This window comes from Meles meles, chromosome 17, assembly GCF_922984935.1.
Source record: "Meles meles chromosome 17, mMelMel3.1 paternal haplotype, whole genome shotgun sequence".
In the NCBI taxonomy this organism is placed as follows: Eukaryota; Metazoa; Chordata; class Mammalia; order Carnivora; family Mustelidae; genus Meles; species Meles meles.
In genome coordinates this window covers 48,444,893-48,467,107 of record NC_060082.1, presented here as the reverse complement: position 1 = coordinate 48,467,107, position 22,215 = coordinate 48,444,893, and the positions used below count along the sequence as shown (strand labels likewise).

The window sequence follows — 22,215 nt, the reverse complement described above, 5'->3', positions numbered from 1 at the left end:
TCCCACCCTCCAGAGCTCTACAGAAAACATTCAGGGAAGAAAAACTCCTGAGAGCGAACTTGAGCAGATTTCTTAGCCTGGTCCCTCTCAAGGGCGGCGCAATTCCGCCTTGGGCAAAGACATTTGAGAATCACTACAACAGACCCCTCCCCCAGAAGATCAGCAAGAACATCCAGCTAAGACCAAGCTCATCAATAAAGGAGAAAAGCGGAACTCCAGAGATAGGGGAAAGCAATGCATGAAATTCATGGCTTTCTCCCCATGATCCTTTAGTCTTGCAAAGTTAAATTTTTTTAAATTTTATTTTTTTCTTATTCTAATTTTTTAAAACCTTTCCTCTTTCTTCTTTTAACGTTTTTAAACTAATTTATCTTAACAATACCTTTCTAATAAAGTCGAAATGGATAAAAGAGCTCAATGTGAGGCAGGAATCCATCAGAATCCTAGAGGAGAACATAGGCAATAACCTCTCTGACGCTGGCCACAGCAACTTCTTTCAAGATATGTCTCCAAAAGCAAAGGAAACAAAAGCAAAAATGAACTTTTGGGACTTCATCAAGATCAAAAGCTCCTGCACAGCAAAGGAAACAGTCAACAAAACAAAGAGGCAATCCATAGAAGGGAGAAGATATTCGCTAATGTCAGTACAGACATCCAAGATCTATAAAGAACTGATATCCAAGACCTATAAAGGGCTGATATTCAAGATCTATAAAGAGCTCCTCAAACTCGACACACACAGATAATCATGTCAAAAAATCGGCAGAAGACATGAACAGACACTTCTCCAAAGAAGACATACAAATGGCTAACAGACACATGAAAAAATGTTCATCATCACTAGCCATCAGGGAGATTCACGTCAAAACCACATTGAGATACCACCTTATACCAGTTAGAATGGCCAAAACTACAAGGCAGTAAACAACATGTGTTGGAGAGGATGTGGAGAAAGGGAAACCCTCTTACACTGTTGGTGGGAATGCAAATTGATGCAGCCACTTTGGAAAACAGTGTGGAGATACCTTAAGAAATTAAAAATAGAGCTTCCCTATGACCCTGCAATTGCACTACTGGGTATTTAACCCAAAGATACAGATGTAGTCAAAAGAAGGGCCATCTGCACCCCAATGTTCATCGCAGCAATGGCCAAAGTTGCCAAACTGTGGAAAGAACCAAGATGCCCTTCAACGGATGAATGGACAAAGAAGCTATGGTCCATATATACTATGGAGTATTATGCTTCCATCGGACAGGATGAATAGCCAACTTTTCTATCAATATGGACGGGACTGGAAAAGGTTATGCGGAGTGAAATAAGTCAAGCAGAGAGAGTCAATTATCATATGATTTCACTTACTTGTGGAGCATAAGGAAAAACACAGAGGACATGGGGAGATGGAGAGGAGAAGTGAGTTGGGGAAACTGGAGGGGGAGATGAACCATGAGAGGCTGTGGACTCTGAGAAATAAACTGAGGGTTTTGGAGGGGAAAGTGTGGGAGGTTGGATGAGCCTGGTGTATGTATTATGGAGGGCACATATTGCATGGAGCACTGGGTGACGTGCATAAACAATGAATTCTGGAACACTGAAATTTAAAAAATAAATAAAAACAAATAACCTTTCTAAAAAAAAATCTTTTTAAACCTTCATTATTATAGTCCTATTTTATCCTTCATTGTATTTAACCTTATTTTTTGTATACACATAGGGTTTTTTTTCTTAAAAAATTTTTTGGATACAATTTCTTCTAATAGATCAAAATATACCCTAAATCTAGCACAGGGCTTTGTTCTAATCTCCAGCCTGAGCACATTCCTCTTTTTTTTTTTCTTCTTTCTTTTTCCAACTTACCTTATCAATTCCTTTCTTAGAATTTTTTTTATTTTTTATTTTTTCCTTTCTTAGAATTTTTAAAAAAATTTTCATCTTTACAGTTATATTCCATCCCTTCATCATGTTTACCCTTATTTTTGTATATATATTTTTTTTCTTTAAAATTTTGAGAGGTAGTTTCTTCTAAGAGACCAAAATACACCCAAAATCAAGTGGGTGGCTCTGTTCTATTCACTAGTCTAATACATGTGTGTGTGTGTGTGTGTGTGTGTGTGTATATATATATATATATTTTTTTTTAATTTCTTTTTACCCCTTTGTTCTACCCCCAGTTTGGGGTCTCTTCTGATTTGGTTAGCATACATTTTTCTGAGGTCTTTGCCACCCTTTTAGTATTTTATTCTCTCGTTCATATATTCTTTTTTTTTTCTTTAAAGATTTTACTTATTTATTTGACAGAAAGATCACAAGTAGGCAGAGAGGCAGGCAGAGAGAGATGAGGAAGCAGGCTCCATGCTGAGCAGAGAGCCCGATGTGGGGCTTGATCTCAGGACCCTGGGATCATGACCAGAGCTAAAGGCAGAGACTTTTACCCACTGAGCCACCCAGGCACCCCTCTCATTCATATAGTCTTATCTAGATAAAATGACAAGGTGGAAAAACTCACTACAGAAAAAAAAAAAGAACAAGAGGCAGACTGATGGCTAGGGACCTAATCAATACAAGCATTGGTAATATGTCAGATCTAGAGTTCAGAATGATTCTCAAGGTGCTAGCTGGGCTCGAAAAAGGCATGGAAGATATTAGAGAAACACTGTCTGAAGAAATAAAATCCCTTTCTGGAAGAATAAAAGAACTAAAATCTAAAGCTGAAATCAAAAAAGGTATTAATGAAGTGCAATCAAGAATGGAGGCTCTTACTGCTAGGATAAATGAGGCAGAAGAGAGAATTAGTGATATAGAAGACCAAATGACAGGGAAAAAAGAAGCTGAGCGAGAGAAACAACTACTGGACCACGAGGGGAGAATTCGAGAGATAAATGATACCATAAGATGAAACAGTATTAGAATAATGGGGATTCCAGAAGAAGAATAAAGAAAGAAAGGGGCAGAAAGTATACTGGAGCAAATTATAATAGAGAACGTCCCTAATATGTCAAAGTCAACAAGCATCAAAATCCAAGAGGCACAGAGAACCCCCCTCAAAATCAATAAAAACAGGTCCACACCCCATCCTCTAATAGTAAAACTTACTAGTCTCAGTGACAAAGAGAAAATCCTGAAAGCTGCTCCGGACAAGAAGTCTGTAACATACAATGGTAGAACTATTTGATTGGCAGCAGATTTATCACAGAAACCTGGCAGGCCAGAAAGAACTGGCATGATATATTCGGGGCACTAAATGAGAAAAACATGCAGACAAGAATACTATATCCAGCTAGGCTATCACTGAAAATAGGAGGAGAGATAAAAAGCTTCCAGGACAAACAAAAGTGAAAAGATTTTGCAACACCAAACCAGCCCTACAGGAAATATTAAAAGGGGTCCTCTAAGCAAAGAGAGAGCCTAAAAGTAGTAGACCAGAAAGGAACAGAGACAATAAACAGTAACAGTCACCATTCAGGCAATACAATGGTACTAAATTCATCTCTCTCAATAGTTACCCTGAATGTAAATAGGCTAAATGCACCAATCAAAAGACAGGGTATCAGAATGAATAAAAAAACAAAACCCATCAATATGCTGCCTACAAGAAATTCATTTTAGACGTGAAGACACCCCCAGATTTAAAATGAGAGGATGCAAAAAATTTACCATGCTAATGGACATCAGAAGAAAGCTGGGGTGGCAATCCTTATATCAGATTAATTAGATTTTAAGCCAAAGACTATAATAAGAGATGAGGAAAGACACTATATCATACTCAAAGGGTGTGTCCAACAAGAAGATCTAACGATTTTAAATATCTATGCCCCTAACATGGGAGCAGCCAACTATGTAAACCAATTAATAACAAAATCAAAGAAAACACATTGACAATAATACAATAATAGTAGGGGACTTTAACACCCCCCTCACTGAAATGGACAGATCATCCAAGCAAAAGATCAACAAGGAAATAAAAGCTTTAAATGACACAATGGACCAGATGGACATCACAGATATATTCAGAACATTCCATCCCAAGGCAACAAAACACACATTCCTCTCTAGTGCACGTAGAACATTTTCCAGAATAGATCACATCCTGGGTCACAAATCTGGTCTCAATCAGTACCAAAAGATTGGGATCATTCCCTGTATATTTTCAGACCACAGTGCTCTGAAGCTAGAACTCAAAGCTAGAAGCTAGAAATTTGGAAAGAACCCAAACACATGGAGGCTAAAGAACATCCTACTAAAGAATGAATGGGTCAACCATGAAATTAAAGAAGAACTGAAAAAATTCATGGAAACAAATGAAAGTGAAAACAGAACTGTTCAAAATCTGTGGGACACAGCAAAGGCAGTCCTGAGAGGAAAGTATATAGCCATACAAGCCTTTCTCAGAAACAAGAAAGGTCTCAAGTACCCAACCTAGCCTTACACCTAAAGGAGCTGGAGAAAGAACAAAGAAAGCCTAAACCCAGCAGGAGAAGAGAAATAATAAAGATCAGAGCGGAAATCATTGAAATAGAAACCAAAAGGGCAATAAAACAAATCACTGAAACTAAGAGCTGGTTCTTTGAAAGAATTAGTAAGATTGATAAACCCCTGGCCAGACTTACCAAAAAGAAAACAGAAAGGACCCAAATAAATAAAATCATGAATGAAAGAGGAGAGCTCACAACCAAAACCAAAGAAATACAAACAATTTTAAGAACATATTATGAGCAACTATATGCCAGCAAATTTGACAATCTGGAAGAAATGGATGCATTCCTAGCGACATATAAACTACAAAAACTGAACCAGGAAGAAATAGAAAACCAGAACAGACCCATGACCTGTAAGGAGATTGAAGCAGTCATCAAAAATATCCCAACAAACAAGAGGCCAGGGCCAGACGGCTTTCCAGAGGAATTCTACCAAATATTTAAAGAAGAAGTAATTCCTATTCTCCTGCACCTGTTTCAAAAAATAGAAATGGAAGGAAAACTTCCAAACTCATTTTATGAGGCCAGCATGACCTTGATCCCAAAACCAAAGACCCCATCAAAAAAAAGAGAATTACAGACCAGTATCTTTGATGAACACAGATGCAAAAATTCTCACAAAATACTAGCCAACAGGATCCAACAGTACATTAAAAGGATTATTCACCACGACTAAGTGGGATTTATTCCAGGGCTGTAAGGTTGGTTCAACATCTGCAAATCAATCACTATGATACAATACATTAATAAAAGAAAGAACAAGAACTGTATGATGCTCTTGATAGATGCTGAAAAAGCATTTGACAAAGTACAGCATCCTTTCTTGATCAAAACTCTTCAAAGTGTAGGGATAGAGGGTCAGTATCATCAAAGCCATCTATGAAAAACCCACAGCAAATATCATTCTCAATGGGGAAAAACTGAGCGCTTTTCCACTAAGATCAGGAACATGGCAGGGATGTCCACTATCACCACTGCTATTCAACATAGCATAGAAGTCCTAGCCTCAGCAAACAAGACAACAAAAAGAAATTAAAGGCATCCAAATCAGCAAAGAAGTCAAACTATCACTCTTTGCAGACAATCGGATACTTTATGTGGAAAACCCAAAAGACTCCACTCCGAAACTGCTAGAACTTGTACAGGAATTCAGTAAAGTGTCAGGATATAAAATCAATGCACAGAAATCAGTTGCATTTCTATACACCAACAAGAAGACAGAAGAAAGAGAAATTATGGAGTTGATCCCATTTACAATTGCACCCAAAACCATAAGATAACTAGGAATAAACCTAACCAAAGAGACAAAGACTCTGTACTCAGAAAACTATAAAGTATTCATGAAAGAAATTGAGGAAGACACAAAGAATTGGAAAAGCGTTCCATGCTCGTGGATTGGAAGAACAAATACTGTGAAAAGCAATCTGCACGTTTAATTCAATCCCTGTTAAAAATACCATCGATTTTTTTCAAAGAAATGGAACAAATAATCCTAAAATTTATATGGAATCAGAGAAGACCCTGAATAGCCAGAGGAATGTTGAAAAAGAAAGCCAAAGTTGGTGGCATCACAATTCCGGACTTCCAGCTCTATTACAAAGCTGTCATCATCAAGACAGTATGGTACTGGCATAAAAACAGACATATAGATCAATGGAACAGAATAGAGAGCCCAGAAATAGACCCTCAACTCTATGGTCAACTAATCTTCAACAAAGCAGTAAACAATGTCCAATGGAAAAAAGACAGTCTCTTCAACAAATGGTGTTGGGAAAATTGGACAGCCACATGCAGAAAAATGAAACTGGACCATTTCCTTACAACGCACATAAAAATAGACTCAAAATAGATGAAAGACCTCAGTGTGAGAAATGAATCCATTAAAATCCTTGAGAAGAACACAGGCAGGCAGCAACATCTTCGACCTCAGACACAGCAACTTCTTCCTAGGAACATTGCCAAAGGCAAGGGAAGCAGGGCAAAATGAACTATTGGGACTTCATCAAGATCAAAATCTTTTGCACAGCAAAGGAGACAGTCAACAAAACCAAAATACAACTGAGAGAATGGGAGAAGATATTCACAAATGACATATCAGATAAAGGGCCAGTATCCAAAATCTATAAAGAACTTAACAAACTCAACACCCAAAGAACAAACTGTCCAATCAAGAAATGGGCAGAGGACATGAACAGACATTTCTGTGAAGAAGACATCCAAATGGCCAAGAGACATATGAAAAAATGTTCAACATCACGCAGCATCAGGGAAATACAAATCAAAACCACAATGAGATACCATCTCACACCAATCAGAATGGCTAAAATTGGGGCGCCTGGGTGGCTCAGTGGGTTAAAGACTCTGCCTTCGGCTCAGGTCATGATCCCAGGGTCCTGGGATCGAGCCCCGCATCGGGCTCTCTGCTCAGCGGGGAGCCTGCTTCCCCCTCTCTCTGTCTCGACCTGCCTCTTTGCCCACTTGTGATCTCTGTCTATCAAATAAATAAATAAAATCTTAAAAAAAAAAGAAAATAACTGAAAAATATATAGCAAAAAAATCAGCAGAGGAATTAAAATGACACACTAAAAATATGTCTAAGATTTAAAAAGGCAACAAAGGTGAAACAGAACAAGAAAAAGCCATAAAAGACATAAAAACAAATAGCAAAAGAGCTGACATAAAGTCAACCATTTCAATAATGATGTTTAGTAGGAACTGTCTAAAACTCTCCTCAAAAGGCAGACATGATGAAACTGGATAAAAAAGTAAGATCCAAGAAGACATTTATGGATTGAAATTAATAGGATGAGAAAAATATTATGTCAATAGTAACTACAAGGTGGTGTTTATATTAATATCAAATATATCTGTCCAGATAAATACCAGAGAGATAAAGATGGACATTTCATAATGGTAAAAGGTTTATAGATGAAGAAGATAAAACAATTACAAATCTGTCTGAACATTTCTGGAGATAAAATGATAGTTAAAGACAGGCTGCGGAGATCTAGCATAGGCATAATAATACAAAGGCAAGACAAATATCAGAATTAAATAAATATTTTAAGAAAATCCTCTTGAAATGAAAAATAATTTGAAATTCTGAAGGGGTACACCATAATTTAGGAAAACTTATCCTAAAAAGGTATACCCCAGTAAAGTTACTGGACTTCAAAAGTTAATATTTCTTTGGGCAGCCAGGCAAAATAATGTCACATAAAAGAAAGAATATTTGCAATAATACTCAGTGACAGATGACAATATAAAAGCTTTACAAGGTAGGAACTCAAAAAACTCTAAACTCTTTAAGTATAAAGGCAATGGGCAGTGAGTTTTAAACATTCAAGAAATCAAGCAGTATTTTGCCCATGAACACTCTTTACTAAACTCAAAGTCAGATTTCTCAAACTAAGAGATGACTTAAGAAATATGGTAAAAAAAGGGATGATGAGTACTAAACACATTGAATGTATAGATTTTATTGGCAAAGTAAAATATTAATGTTACATATTCTAACAACATATAAATGCTATAATGAACACAAATTAGGAAGGGAAAATGGAAAATGGGAGGCTAATTACCTCATTTATAATGCCAAGAAATCAAACTACTTAAAACCCAAATCAATTCAAATTTTGGAATACTTATTTACTACTACAAAAGTAAAAGATTAAGAAAGATAATAAATGAACAACAATAGGACAGATAAACCAGTATCTAAAGCAGTCAAGAGAAAAGGCAGAAAGGACAAGTGTTAAAAATTTAAATTTTAGTATATGTGCTGCCGAAGCAAGCACAAGTGTTAAAAATTTAAAAAAGAGAAGATAACCACAGAAACCAAGAAAATTTAAAAAAAACCCATTAGATACCACTTGGCTCAACTCTATGTAAATAATTCAGAAAAGCTAAAGCTATCCTGTCTGTACCCAACCACTGGAAAAAAAGGGCCAAACTCTAAATTCCTTTGAAGTTTAAACAAATTTCAAAGCCCAATCAAAATAATCCTAAAAAGGGAAACTATACACCATCTCATTTATGAACACTAAAACAAAATTTTAAAATTTAGCAAACAGAATCTATCTTAAGAAAATACTTCCTGACAGAGTTGTTTATTCTAGAAAGGCAGAATGGTTCAATACTGGAAAATTTTATTACAATTAATCAAACCAATAGACCTAAGAAGAAATCCCACATAATCATCTCCACAGGTGCTGAAATACATGACAAAATTCAACATCTTGCTAAAATACAATACAACTAGAAATGAAGGATACTTTCTTAACATGAAAAAAATGATAGGTATCTCAGACCCATGGTTGACTCAGAAAGCACTAGAAAGAACTAAAAGGAACATGACAGGATGCCTTCCATTCTCACTAGCAATTAACACTATAGCAAAAGTACTTGCACAAATGAAAAGCATACTAGGTTATTAGGAAATTTAAAAATCACAATAGTATCTATCCTCCTTTATTTAATAAGATTAAAATACTAGCTGGCCTATTTATTTACTCTTTTTTTGGTCAGTTATTTTCCTTTATTAGTGCAGTTTTTATTTTTTATTTTAAAATTAAAAAAAATTTTTGATTAACATATAATGTATGATTTGCCCCAGGGTATAGGTCTGTGAACCATCACACTTACACACTTCACAGCACTCACCATAGCACGTACCCTCCCCAATGTTCATAACCCCACCACCCTCTCCATAGCCCCTCCCCCTTTTATTTACTCTTTTACTAAGAAAAAAGGAAGATCCCATATCAGGAACACTCAGAAAACAGAGCTTTGAAAAGGGACTGCTGTAACAGATATTAAACACTAAAAATCCTCTGTAATCAAAACAGTGTGGTAGAGGTGTATGAATAGATACTGAACCATGGAACAGAATAGAAAATCCAGAAAGAAACTCAAATGTATTTCTTTAGTATAAGAAAGAGATGGTATTCTCACATTAGAAGAAAGGTGAATTATTCAATAAAACATAACCTACCCTGAATATAGAAACACGAAAATTCTAACTACAGACAAAATCCAGAATACATAAAAGAAAACTAAATTAACTTTAAAACAGCAACAACAAAAAACTTCTCCATATGAAAGATTAAAAAAAAAAACAATAGATGTCAACTGAAGTCACAAGAGGAAAAAATACTTGCAACTCTTATCACAAGGGTTAAACTCTAATAAGAGTTCTTAAAAATCCATATTAAAACATGCCAAGAGTCTAACAGAAAACAATGGACATCTATTTCTATGCCCCAGAAAAGCAAAAGAGAAACAACTCTAGGAGGGCATAAGCCTCATCTTTTTCTTTGATCCCCATGCCTGGCATATAGTAGAGGCTCAGTAAATGTTTACTGAAGGAATTTTATGACTGATGGTTTTTATATTAAGCCAGAAACATGATAATTACTTTTATAATATTAGTGATTTGAAACACCCTATACAAAGAGGTCATCTGACTTATGTTCCTAAAATTAGTGACAGTGGAAACTAAGTTATTTCTAGATGTTTCAATAGAGGGCAGAGCTAGAGAGCATAAATTGTACAGCACGAGAAAATACTTTAATAAACTCACACGAACGTCTTGTCTGTTGATGAAAGGAAATCCAGTATAGGAAATAAAGTTAGCACTGTAATCTTTAAAATCAAAGGACAACAATATGTGTAATTAGGGATGTGATAAAGACTTATTCATTGGAGGCTTATACATAAGCACAATATACAGTCAAGAGAAACTTGAATTTACCTTCTACCATATTACCATCCTTCTGAAAAATTCTCTCTTCACACCACTGACAATGGATCAGGTACTGAATCTTCTTGGCTGTTTCATCTGCAGAGGTAGGCCCCCTCAAAACTCTCACAACAACCAACACAAAATGTTCCAGAGCCACTGCAAAGAGTACTTCAATGCCTTTGTTACACCGGGCTGCAGCTCTGGAAAGAAATTTTTTAAGTTATTTTGGGGGCTTATCATTTTTCTTTGTTTGGCATTATACTGACAATACTAATTCCTGGACAGGAAACCATGGATGAGTTATGGGAAAATAAGGAAAGTTCCACTTTTTTTTTTTTTTTGATAGTTTAATTCTTAATAGTAGTGTTTTTAAAAGATCATTACTGTAACTTTTACACAAACTGAAACACAGGTAATAAAGGATGCTTGGGAGAATCTTCAGTAACTAGACATTTTCTATTATGGTATCCTCTCAGTAAGACTACACCCTCTGATTTTCAGTGTCACTTTTTTTCTTGTCCTCACGACCACCCTTCTTTCTTTTTATCTACATTTTTCTATAACAGCTTCTTCCAAACAATGATTATTGAGGACTAACCGCATGCAGGTTAGTATGTGCTGAATGCTCAGTGAAAAATGAATAGGTGAAGTTTTTGCCACTATTAATTTTATAGACTTCTGAATTAAATTCTAATTGATATACCATTTATGTACTTAGTTTTCCCTCTGCAGTTACATATACTAAATTCAGTTCATATGTATTAATTTCAATTTGTTGATATTACATTATAAACATTTCTAAGTATACACAATAGGTCCTTAGCATGCATACACACTGGATATCAGAATTTTCCGATAATTAGGAATACTGGCAAAGGTATATGAAGCCTAATAATCTGTATTATGTTGAGGTAGGAATTTCATTCTAAATGTTGTGAACCCAATGCTGAGGCTAGTGAATGAACTGGCTGATCATGCATTAGCTATACTCTCAGGGTCAATTTATATAATATACTATTCTTCAAGCATAATATTCTGAATAAAGTGGGTGCTCAAAAAAAAAGGAGGGGGGGCGCCTGGGTGACTCATGGGTTAGGCCTCTGCCTTCGGCTCGGGTCATGATCCCAGGGTCCTGGGATTGATATCCACATTGGGCTCTCTGCTTGGCGGGAGGCCTGCTTCCCTTCCTCTCTCTGCCTGCCTCTCTGCCTACTTGTGATCTCTGTCTGCCAAATAAATAAAACTTAAAAAAAAAAAAACTCTCCTTAGAAATCCTGATGAAAAACAGAACTTTTTGTTTTATAGATCATTTTGCAGAATCAAGTTTATAAACCATCACTTAAAATTTATGTTTATTTTTATTTTTTAGTAATCTCTACACCAAAGCTTGAACTCAACAACTCTGAGATCAAGAGTTACATGCTCCATCGACTGAGCTAGCCAGGCACCCCATAAACCATCATTTTATTCAAACTATGTAAAGAAAGGAGATGAAACAGACATAAAACGATTTTTGGGGCGCTGAGGTGGCTCAGTTGGTTGAGCTCCAACTCTTGATTCTGGCTCAGGTCATGATCTGTCATGGGACTGAGCCCCGCATTGGGCTCCACACCTGGTGCAGCGTCTGCTTGAGATTTTTTTCTCCCTCTGCTCTTCCTCCTGCTCGAACTCTCTCCCTATACCCTCTCTAAAATAAATAAATAAAATCTTAAAAACGACAAAAAAAAAACCCAAAAAATTTTTCGGGGCACCTAGGTGACTAATTGGCTAAGTGTCTTACTATTGATCTAAGCTTAGGTCTCAATCTCAGGATCTTCAGTTCAAGCCCTCTGTTGGGAGCTCCATGCCTAGCATGGAGCCTACTTAAAAATAAATAAATAAATATAAAACCACCCCCTTCCCGATTTTTTGTAAATCTAAAAACAGCCTTTGCTTTTTCTTTTCATGGTGCTATCCCCCCTCTAACTACATTGTTAAAATAACTGATTTGAAGGTTTACTTTCATTTTTATCTCTTCTTCCCTAAACTAATTTATTTTAATAAAACTTTAATTGGAGAGTAAACTATTTTAGGGACAAAACTTTTTTTTTTTTAAAGATTTTATTTATTTATTTGACAGAGATCACAAGTAGGCAGAGAGGCAGGCAGAGAGAGAGGAGGAAGCAGGCTCCCTGCTGAGCAGAGAACCCAATGCGGGGCTTGATCCCAGGACCCTGGGATTAGGACCTGAGCTGAAGGCAGAGGCTTTAACCCACTGAGCCACCCAGGTGCCCCAGGGACAAAACTTTTAAATCAAATTATAAAAGAAACATAAGATTACCAAACAAATCAAGATTCTAGACATGAATACGGAATTTGGACTTAGTGCATATTTTGAAAAATGCAACTGACACTTTTTGTAATATTGTCTCTATCATATAACCAAACATATGAGGTATGTTGTTGCCAGTCTGGTACCTTGCCACTGCAGCTACAACAATTCTGGCTGCTAGTTCCTTGTAGTATTCAGTTCGGACAATATTACAGCCATAGTGACGCCGGGCAACATGTTGTGCCTTGGCATATAAAGAACTGATATCTGTAGAAGTCACTGATACAATGCCAAGGTTTCTTATATTTCTGAACGCAGAATCTAGATAGTTCACGGATGTTCCAAAAGGGTCTAGATGTCTAAAATGAGAAAGAATATACATTTATTTAAAATCATACTAGTAATCAAAATGATACCACTGTCATTATGTCTAATGAAAAAATTCCATGGATTCAAAAGTACTTTACAAATCTGTTTTAAATATACAGTCCTGTTTTTAAATTAAGTAATAAAATGATCACATGATACATCACATATAAAAATGAGTCAGGCTTATAGGAAAACTGTCATGCCTAGGAATTGTATTTCAAATGCTAGAAAACATTCTTATTGCATTTCTTACACCAACGGAAGAAACTATTAATGCAAATAAATAACAACAGTCTTTTTATCCCCCCTCCAAAAATCTGGGCCAGTTTAGAAAGTCACACACACACACACACACACACACACACAAAGTAACACAGCAAATTTTTTTGCACTTACATGAAATCAAAGGATCTCAGATGCATCAGTACATTGGCATCCATTTTGGTCACCTTAATATTACCAAGGTTTTCCTCTCCTTCTTCAAGAATAGCATCACTCTCTTCCTTTTCCTTACTGTCCACCACCACTTTCAATTTGTTTAAATGGCAATTCTCCTGAATCAGTGTCACAGAGTTCTCATTCAAGTCATTAATTGTAACCTTAACTGCACTTCCAAGATGTTTTGCCCATTGTAATCCCATTATCCCTTAGGAGAAATGTGAAGGAAAAGGAATTTTAAATTATAGTAATTAAAGAATAAAACAGTATATAATAATATTTTATAAAATCAAAACCATATTGTTTCAAAATCTTAATATTGTCATAAATAATTTTTTTTTACTTTCTCACTACAAAGCCTCTGAAGAAAAGTTACCATACATACACAAAATGTGTCTAACAGATTTTCATGAATACTTCTAAAACTTTTCTGAAACCCCTATTCAAATAAAATAATCATGTTTGTTCTTTACTTGGGGGAACAGGTTTTCTTTTGTTAAAATTTCTTACAATGGAATGCTTTTTTCAAACAAAATCTTACAGAGAAACCCAACATACAATATGAGTAAGGGCGGAGTTACTCAGCCTGGGGATGGGAAGCTGAAACAACTCCTGCTGAAGTTTACCCAAGGCACCAAAATACGAAAACAACTTTAGTGGACTAACATTTTTCACACACTGTATAACAGCATCATTGTGAATTAAACAGAACAACTTTGTATATGTAAGCAAATGATCAAGAATTCAGACCAAGAAAGCCTTTCCTCACAAGCTCTCTAGACCTACTGGATTAGTGCCACAAGCAACACCTGTTACAATATGGAAGCGGTGTCACAGGCCCAGCCACTGTGTATTAGAAAACCCTCTATGTATTAAAAGTATTGACCATCTTCTCCACTCACATGTCTCATAAATGCAAATATTTAACATCCACTATGTGTCTTTACAAATATTTTCAGGTTCTCATAATAAGCCTGTGATTAGTTCTAATATTCACATTTTAGAGATGGGGAAGCATGCAAACTGACTGCTATGAACTGATACAAGTTACAAGGGAACATTATACGAAAGGGCTGAAAAGCTCAGACCTTAGCTTTGATGATCTTAGGTGAAAAAAGAGCAGTTCACTGCAGCATTATTTATAATAGCCAAGACATGAAAACAACCTAAGTGTCCACAGATGAATAAAGAAATGTGATATACAATAAAATACTATTAAGCCATAAAAAAGAAGAAAATCCTGCCACTTGTGACATCATGGATGGGCCACTAGGGACACTGTATTAAGTGAAGTAAGTCAGAGAAAGACAAACACTGTATGATCTCACTTACATGTGGACTCTAAAAAAACCAAACTCACAGAAACAGATCAGATTTGTAGGTTGCCAGAGGTAGGGCAGTGGGAGGGTAGAGGGTGGAAGAATTGCATGAAGATGGTTAAGAGTCCAAAGAAGATATACAGATGGCCAACAGACACATGAAAAGATGCTCAATATCACTATCATGAGTAAAATGTAAATCAAAACAATGAGATATCACCCTTGCACCTATGAGAATGGCTAGAATAAAAAAGACAAGTGTTAGTGAGGATGCAAAGAAAAATGAACCCTCATTCACTGTTAATGAGAGTGCAGCCACTGTGGGAACCAGTATGGAGTTTACTCAAAAAAATAAAAATAGAATTACCGTATGATCCAGTAATTCTACTACTGGGTAGTTACCCAAAGAAAATGAAAATAATTCAAAAAGATACATGCTTCCCTATGTTTACTGTAGCATTATTTACAATAGCTAAGATATAGAAGCACCTCAAGTGTCTGATAGATGAATAAAGAAGAGAGTACATATACACAATGGAACATTATTCAGCCACAAAAAAGAATGAGATCTTGGCCAACTGCAACAACATGGATGGACCTAGAGAGTATAATGCTAAGCGAAATACAGGGAAAGGCAAATACAATTTCACTCATATGTGGAATTTAAGAAACAAAATTAATAAAGAAAAAAAAAAAAAAGCAGACTCTTAAATACAGAGAACAAATTGGTGGTTGCCAGAAGGGAGGTGGGTTGGGGAATGGGTGAAATAGATTAAATGTAATTAAAAAAAGAAAGAAAAAAGACAAAGGAAAAAGAATAAAGAAAAAGGGTTGGATAAGGGAAAATGCTGGGAATTAAATTTGGAAAGTAGGTTGGGATTAGATTATGCAAGATATTAACTTGCTTCTTTTAACCACTACTTTTCCAACAAAGAGGAACTTAAAAAGGAGAGCTAATTCCTGCTATCATCCTTTTGCTACAAACTTCCCAAAAATACACTCCTATAACCTATAAGAAGAAAGACCTGAATTACGTTCAGGTGGCTTCTTGGAAATTTTCTACCCTATTATCTTTTCTTTCCTGTTAAGTTCTTTTGGGAGAAATGTTCTCAGTATTTAAAATTACCCCTCGCCCCACAGCCTAATGACTAGGCAGCTTATTGTATCACAAAAAAAGAGAGGGGCGCCTGGGTGGCTCAGTGGATTAAGCCGCTGCCTTCGGCTCAGGTCATGATCTCAGGGTCCTGGGATCGAGCCCCACATCAGGCTCTCTGCTCCGTGGGGAGCCTGCTTCCTCCTCTCTCTCTGACTGCCTCTCTGCCTACTTGTGATCTCTCTCTGTCAAATAAATAAATAAAAATCTTAAAAAAAAAAAAAAGAGAGAGAGAACCAAACATCAAGTATTTCCTGATTGTAATGAACCAGTATTCTTAAAAAAAAAAAAAATCCTATCTGAAACTGATCAAACCTGAAAATCCAACTACCAATTAACAGAAATACAGGGGACAGAGGAATATGTTATACAAACTATGAAGATACCATCAGCAAAAATCTAGACTCTGGAAAAGTCTATAAGGCAAACAAGCTACATGTCAACAAATAATTATCACACACAAACAAAATGATGGAAGTGAATATAGATTAAAAAGAGATTTAGAAATATCAAACAATGAAATACATAGTCTTTATTTGAATCCCTGCTTGATTAAAAAAAACAGGTAATCGGGCATATTTAACATTTGATATTAAAACATTTGATATTGACTTAATTTTTTAAGATATGATAATGGTATCAAGGTTTCTTTTTAAAAAATCCTTATCTTTCAGAGAACCAACTGAAATATTTACAGATCAAATGATGTATTAGTGATTTGTATCAAAATAATAGGGTGAGGATGGTAGAAGGAGGTATGAGGGAAAAGTGCATGGGATACAGTTACAAGAACAAGCATAAGTCGGTAATTTTTGAAGTGAGTGATAGATAGCAAAGGACTCATTTATGGTCTACTTTTGTATATAATGGAAATTTTTCCACAATAAAAATATGTACTTTGGGTCTTTGATTTTTTAATGCCAAAATATTCTGCCAGATAGAATACCCATATACATTTTCTAAGAAAAGATACTGCATAAAGCTGATAATTAAAGTGGAGTTCCAAAAAAAACATTACTTACCAGTGGCTCCAAAGGCATCTAGACATTCCAAAGGTTTTCTTTCCTCAGCCAAAGCAGCCAATGTACAGAATATTAGCTGCCTAGAAGAAAGTATAATAATCTGAAATAATTTTACTGTACCATGGCTTCATCATTTTATTTTATTGAAGAATAGTGAGATGGGGAGCCTACGTGGCTCAGTCAGTTAAGCATCCAACTCTTGATTTCAGCTCAGGTCATAATCTCAAGTTTGTGAGATCAGCCCACACAGGGCTCAGAGCTGGGCATGAAGCCTGCTTAGGATTCTCTCTCTCTCTCTCCCTCTGCCTCTTCCCCCACCTCAGGCTCACACTCTCAAAAAAAAAAAAAAAAAAAAAAAAAGAGAATTGGGGTTTCTATTTACTGTACAACCTGTTTTAAAGGAAGACCTAGTAATATATTCCTTACCTTAGTATAGGAAGTTAACATTTGTGAAATTAAACTATCTAGTTGGGTTCTATAAACAAGCATTCACCATGAATAATGATTTCATAAATAAAACTTGCCCACAAAAGTACTATTTTACTCTCTGAGAAAAAAATTAGTTTGGTAGGATAAAAGAAAACAATCATTCCAAGAAAATACTAAAACAGACTGAATACAATACTAAAACAGAATTCTGTACCTAGTTGTAAATTTCACTGTATTAGAACACAAGATTAAGAGAAGGTACATTTGTTATAATTTGAAACATCCCATAATCCTTTTCCCAATTTATCTTACCGGTTTAGTTTCATTTTGGGATTAAAATAGGAATCTGTTTTTTGAGGTATAGAATAGTTAGGACAAACTTGTACATCTGTGTCTGCCTCTTTCAAAATTTCATTAGGTGGTTTTGCAGAAGCTAAAATGAAAAAAAAAAAAAGATTTCCAGTGAAATACAAAATAATTCTAAATATCCAAAACAATACACATTAAAAGAAATAACTTTTCATTTTAATATTTTGTTAATGTAATCAATTGGGTAAATAATGGAAAAAGAAAAACAACCCAAAACTGATTTATTCAGTACTGTCTCTAGGAAAGAGTAGCACTCAATTAAGTATTTGGGGAATTAAAGTTTATTAAGTTAAATCTTACCTGTCTTGAACATCAAAATGTCTGTATTATAACCCTAGCTAACAATAATAAGCTTAAAATAAAGCAAAATTTGGGGAAAAAAAATTCAGGACTACTGGGTGGGTCAGTCAGTTAAGCGTTTGCCTCCAGCTTAGATCATGATCCTAGGGTCCTGGGATCAAGTTCCACATTGGGCTCCTTGCTCAGTGGGAGGTCTGCTTCTCGCTCTGCCTGCTGCTCCCTCTGCTTGTGCACTCTCTCTGACAAATCAATAAAATCTTAAAAAAAAAATCCTAAAATGCCTTTATTGTTCATCAACCACTATACTGTGTTTACATAGATTGGCTGCTAAATGCATCTTACTGTGATATAATGGTTATAAAGTTAGTATCTGTTTCATTCCATAAGCCATCGTGGATGACAAAGAATCACTATACTTCCAGAACATGCTAGATTTCAGAACACTTTCTTATAAGTACAATTGTAAAACACAAAATTATATTAAATTGGGTACAAAGTAATGGGGAAAAAAAAGATTCTACATTTTGTATATATTAAATCATTTAGCTATGAGCCCAAATGAACTACTGATGTATTTGTGTATGTATATTTTAAATATTTGAGGAATGAGACATATATATTATGCATGGGGAAAAATAGTCTTTATGTTTGGCTTTTTCTTTTTTTTTTTTTAAGATTTATTTATTTATTTGACAGAGATCACAAGTAGGCAGAGAGGCAGGCAGAGAGAGGGGGGGAAGCAGACTCTCCGCTGAGCAGGGAGCCCGATGTGGGGCTTGATCCCAGGAAACACTGAGATTATGACCCGAGCCGAAGGCCGAGGCTTAACCCACTGAACCACCCAGGCGCCCCTGTGTTTGGCTTTCTTGATAAAATTAAAATCAGAATATTAATTACATGGCAATCATACTTTCCTTTTTACAATGCCAAATCATAGTTAACATTCCCTAGTGTTTTTTATATTCTTCTACACCCACCAAAGTGGCATTTGACTTATCTCACAAGATCAGCCTTTCTCAAACCAGATTCTACCAGCAATTAAACTCTATAGAAAATTATTTCAGTGACTATTTTTTTCAATTCTTGAAAGAAAAGTACATAATAACCATTCTAGATGTATATGAAAGAAATTAATTCATTACATACAATGGATACCTTAGGGCATGAGGTCTTAATTCTTTTTTTTTTTTTTAAGATTTTATTTATTTATTGTCAGAGAGAGAGAGTGTGCGTGTGCACCTGCAAGCAGGTGGAGGGGCAGGCAGAGGGAGAAGCAGGCTCCCTGCTGAGCAAGTTGCTCAATCTGGGACTCTATCCCAGGAACCTGAGATCACAACCCGAGCCAAAGGCAGACACTTAACCAACTGAGCCACTCAGGCGTCCCATTAATTCTTAAGAAGGATTGCTTCACTAATAACAAGCTATTAACAACCTGATATCACTTCAGGATAATAAATGGTCTTTATATAACTCCTTTTTCCAGTGTTTTCAACAGTAAGTATAACATAGCTATCTATAATCTTCTGTTAAGATACCTATATTTAGGAGTGCATGGGTGGCTCAGTCAGTTAGGTGGCTGTCTTTGGTTTGGGTCATGGTCCCAGGGTTCTGGGATCGTGCCCCTCATCGGGCTCCCCGCTTGGTGGAGAGCCTGCTTCTCTCTCTCCCTCTGCCTGCCGCTCTGCCTACTTGTGTTTGCTCTATCTCTCTGTCAAATAAATAAAGTTAAAATCTTAAAATCTTAAAAAAATATATATATACATATATATATGTATATTTACTTTGGCATCAATCACTTTTTCTACCCACATTAAATATATTTGTTAAACTGAGGACAGTTAAATGTTGTTGGGAGCCTCACAGAAAGAAAATGAAACCTGAAGTAATGGATTAATAGTTAACTAAATGATTTGGTTAAGTCCCTGTATTTTATCTCCCTGATGTCTGAAAAGAATAACTGGATCATTAAGGATTTACTTATCAAAATATGTTAATGAGATTGCTCAACTTACCAGCAATATACCTGGATTTTGTCTCTCCTTTATTCACATGTCGCCTAACATGTCCCAGCATGTCGGTCCTTCTGGTGATTGTTGCTGAACAAATGATACAATGATAATGGGCGCCCATTTTACTGGATATCTATCAAACAGAGTATTTAATTTAAATGTACAGATAAGTTACTAAGACAATGAAATAGAAGTTTATTAAGATTGCAAATTTAAGTATGTTAGTGTGTCACAAGTTTAATGATGTAGAAGACAGTATTAATATTGCCATGGGACTTCAAAGGGATCTTTACTTCCTTATCTACATTTATGTTTGCTTTTTACTTACTTTATAATAGACCACAACTTTAATTTGTTTTTCCCATTCATTCTAGTCAGCATATAACTGTACCCTATTTTCTATAAGTAGCACTTATAAAAATGGCATAAAATTAGCAGAACTGTATTAGTAGGTGAGTAACAATTGTTCTCCAGGAAAATAAAGTCCTGATTTATACTGTTTGCAGCTTTCTGTGGTATGTGTACTCTACCAGGGCCAACCTCAAGCTACAATTGTGACAGATTTCAAGCTACTGATGGGAAATCACTGAATGTGAGTTTGGGAAGAGATGTGTAATATCCTGCTAGAGAGCATGGCTGCCATGCAGATATAATAAATACAATATAATATAAACATATAATATATTATATATATGTGATACATATATATGTATATGGCGCCGACAATAGTAAAATAGGTAATAGGACATAATGAGATTGGAATACTCATTACCTTTGTTTATAATATAATTTGTTCACTTTAAAATTTATACAATTTAATTTTTAATGATGGCCATGTTTAACAACCAACTTTCAGGATTTCTAGAAATATGAGCTAGTTTCAGCACACCACTGAATGGTAGAAATGTAATAAAAAGACTAATAGTCCAAGTAAAAAATTTTCACTTTATAATTTCTCTTTTGGCGGAGAATAAAGCGATTATTCCAATGGATTTTTCCTACTTTTGATACCTTTTACCCTTAGAGCTTCTACCTCCTATTTACTTGGGATCAAGCAGTAAGTAAAGAACAGGTGAAAACATTACACATTGGTACTGTCGTCATCCCATTCAAAATGTCCTGGATAGGGTTGATGGACCAACCACTGTCCTGACCCCTGCTTAAGAAATGTTTGTTTTTTTTCTCCCTAGCACTTTACTCTTTTTAGTGGCCTGAAAAAAAATTAATAATGAGGAATTCTTAACCTAATATGCATTCAGGATAGTACTACAAAAAACTATTTTGTAATTTGTATTCCCCAAAAGTTAAATATGTCCTAAAAAGGAACATTAGTAATTTTAAACAATTAAGATTTCAGAAAGTTTCTTAATTATGTCCTTTGACAGATTAAAAGAGCATAGAGAAGGTAAATATGAGTTGACATACTAAGATATTTACTGAATCACAGAAATTGAAGGCTCTTATCCCATAATCAATTTATTTTAAAAGAAAAATATTACTTTTTATTTAAATTCTCCATTCCAAAATTAGTAAATAGGTTAACTTTCATTTTGAAACCACAAGAGAAAAATTTACCTGAATAAAATTAAAAACTGAAAAATGAAAAGTTCAATACAGTGACTCTTTTTTTCATATAATTCATATTTTTCCTGCCTTGATAATCTGCAAGCACTCAGACACAAAATCTTAAAGTAAACCTCATTGTCAAAATGTGCCCACAGCCTTAAAGCCAGGTAGAAATTCTGCTTTCTTTAAAGAGGGCTAAATTTAAAAGTAAATCTAACATCTGATTACCTGTTCTCCAATAATGTTTGGTTTCACCGGTCGACAAGGTAAGTGACAGATGCACATCCTGTAACCTAAAGTGAAGAATCGTTGCTTGTCATATCACTGTTCATTATTCAATTATCATTAAAATTAGCAAATTTTATTTTATAAGAATAACTGGGATTCACAGTTTATTTGAATGAGACTTAGTTTTATATAATTGTTATATAGCACATAGTACAAAAACAAATATATGATATCCAGGTTTGAATTCTGGTTCTGCCAAGACTATGTGTTATCTTCATTGGTCATTTAGCTTCTTTGGGACTCAATTTTATCATCTATTCTCTGACATTGTGACTTTTTATTAGGCTTCGCCTTCTTTGCCTCAGAATACAGCCTCTTCTTTATGATACGGCACTTAGCTCTCTCCCACCCTTCTTAACCTTCATGCATCCTCTTCCCTTTTTCCACTCTAAAGAGTAGATTTTTCTATAGGCTTGATGGCTACAT

The 22,215-nt window shown here is 35.3% G+C and overlaps 1 protein-coding gene across 2 annotated transcripts in view; it reads right to left on the bottom strand.

Annotated features, from left to right (window-relative positions):
* The window catches only part of TRMT1L (tRNA methyltransferase 1 like), a 51,132-nt gene that overhangs the window by 20,253 nt on the left and 8,664 nt on the right, over positions 1-22,215 (bottom strand). For both annotated transcript variants that reach the window (XM_045982795.1, XM_045982794.1), the window contains 7 exons: positions 21,730-21,794; positions 19,939-20,068; positions 17,570-17,690; positions 16,829-16,908; positions 13,293-13,542; positions 12,674-12,886; positions 10,226-10,416 (listed from right to left, as the gene is read on the bottom strand). In XM_045982795.1, the coding sequence (XP_045838751.1) occupies positions 10,226-10,416; positions 12,674-12,886; positions 13,293-13,542; positions 16,829-16,908; positions 17,570-17,690; positions 19,939-20,068; positions 21,730-21,794 (1,050 nt within the window). The remainder of the gene's footprint in view (positions 1-10,225; positions 10,417-12,673; positions 12,887-13,292; positions 13,543-16,828; positions 16,909-17,569; positions 17,691-19,938; positions 20,069-21,729; positions 21,795-22,215) is intronic.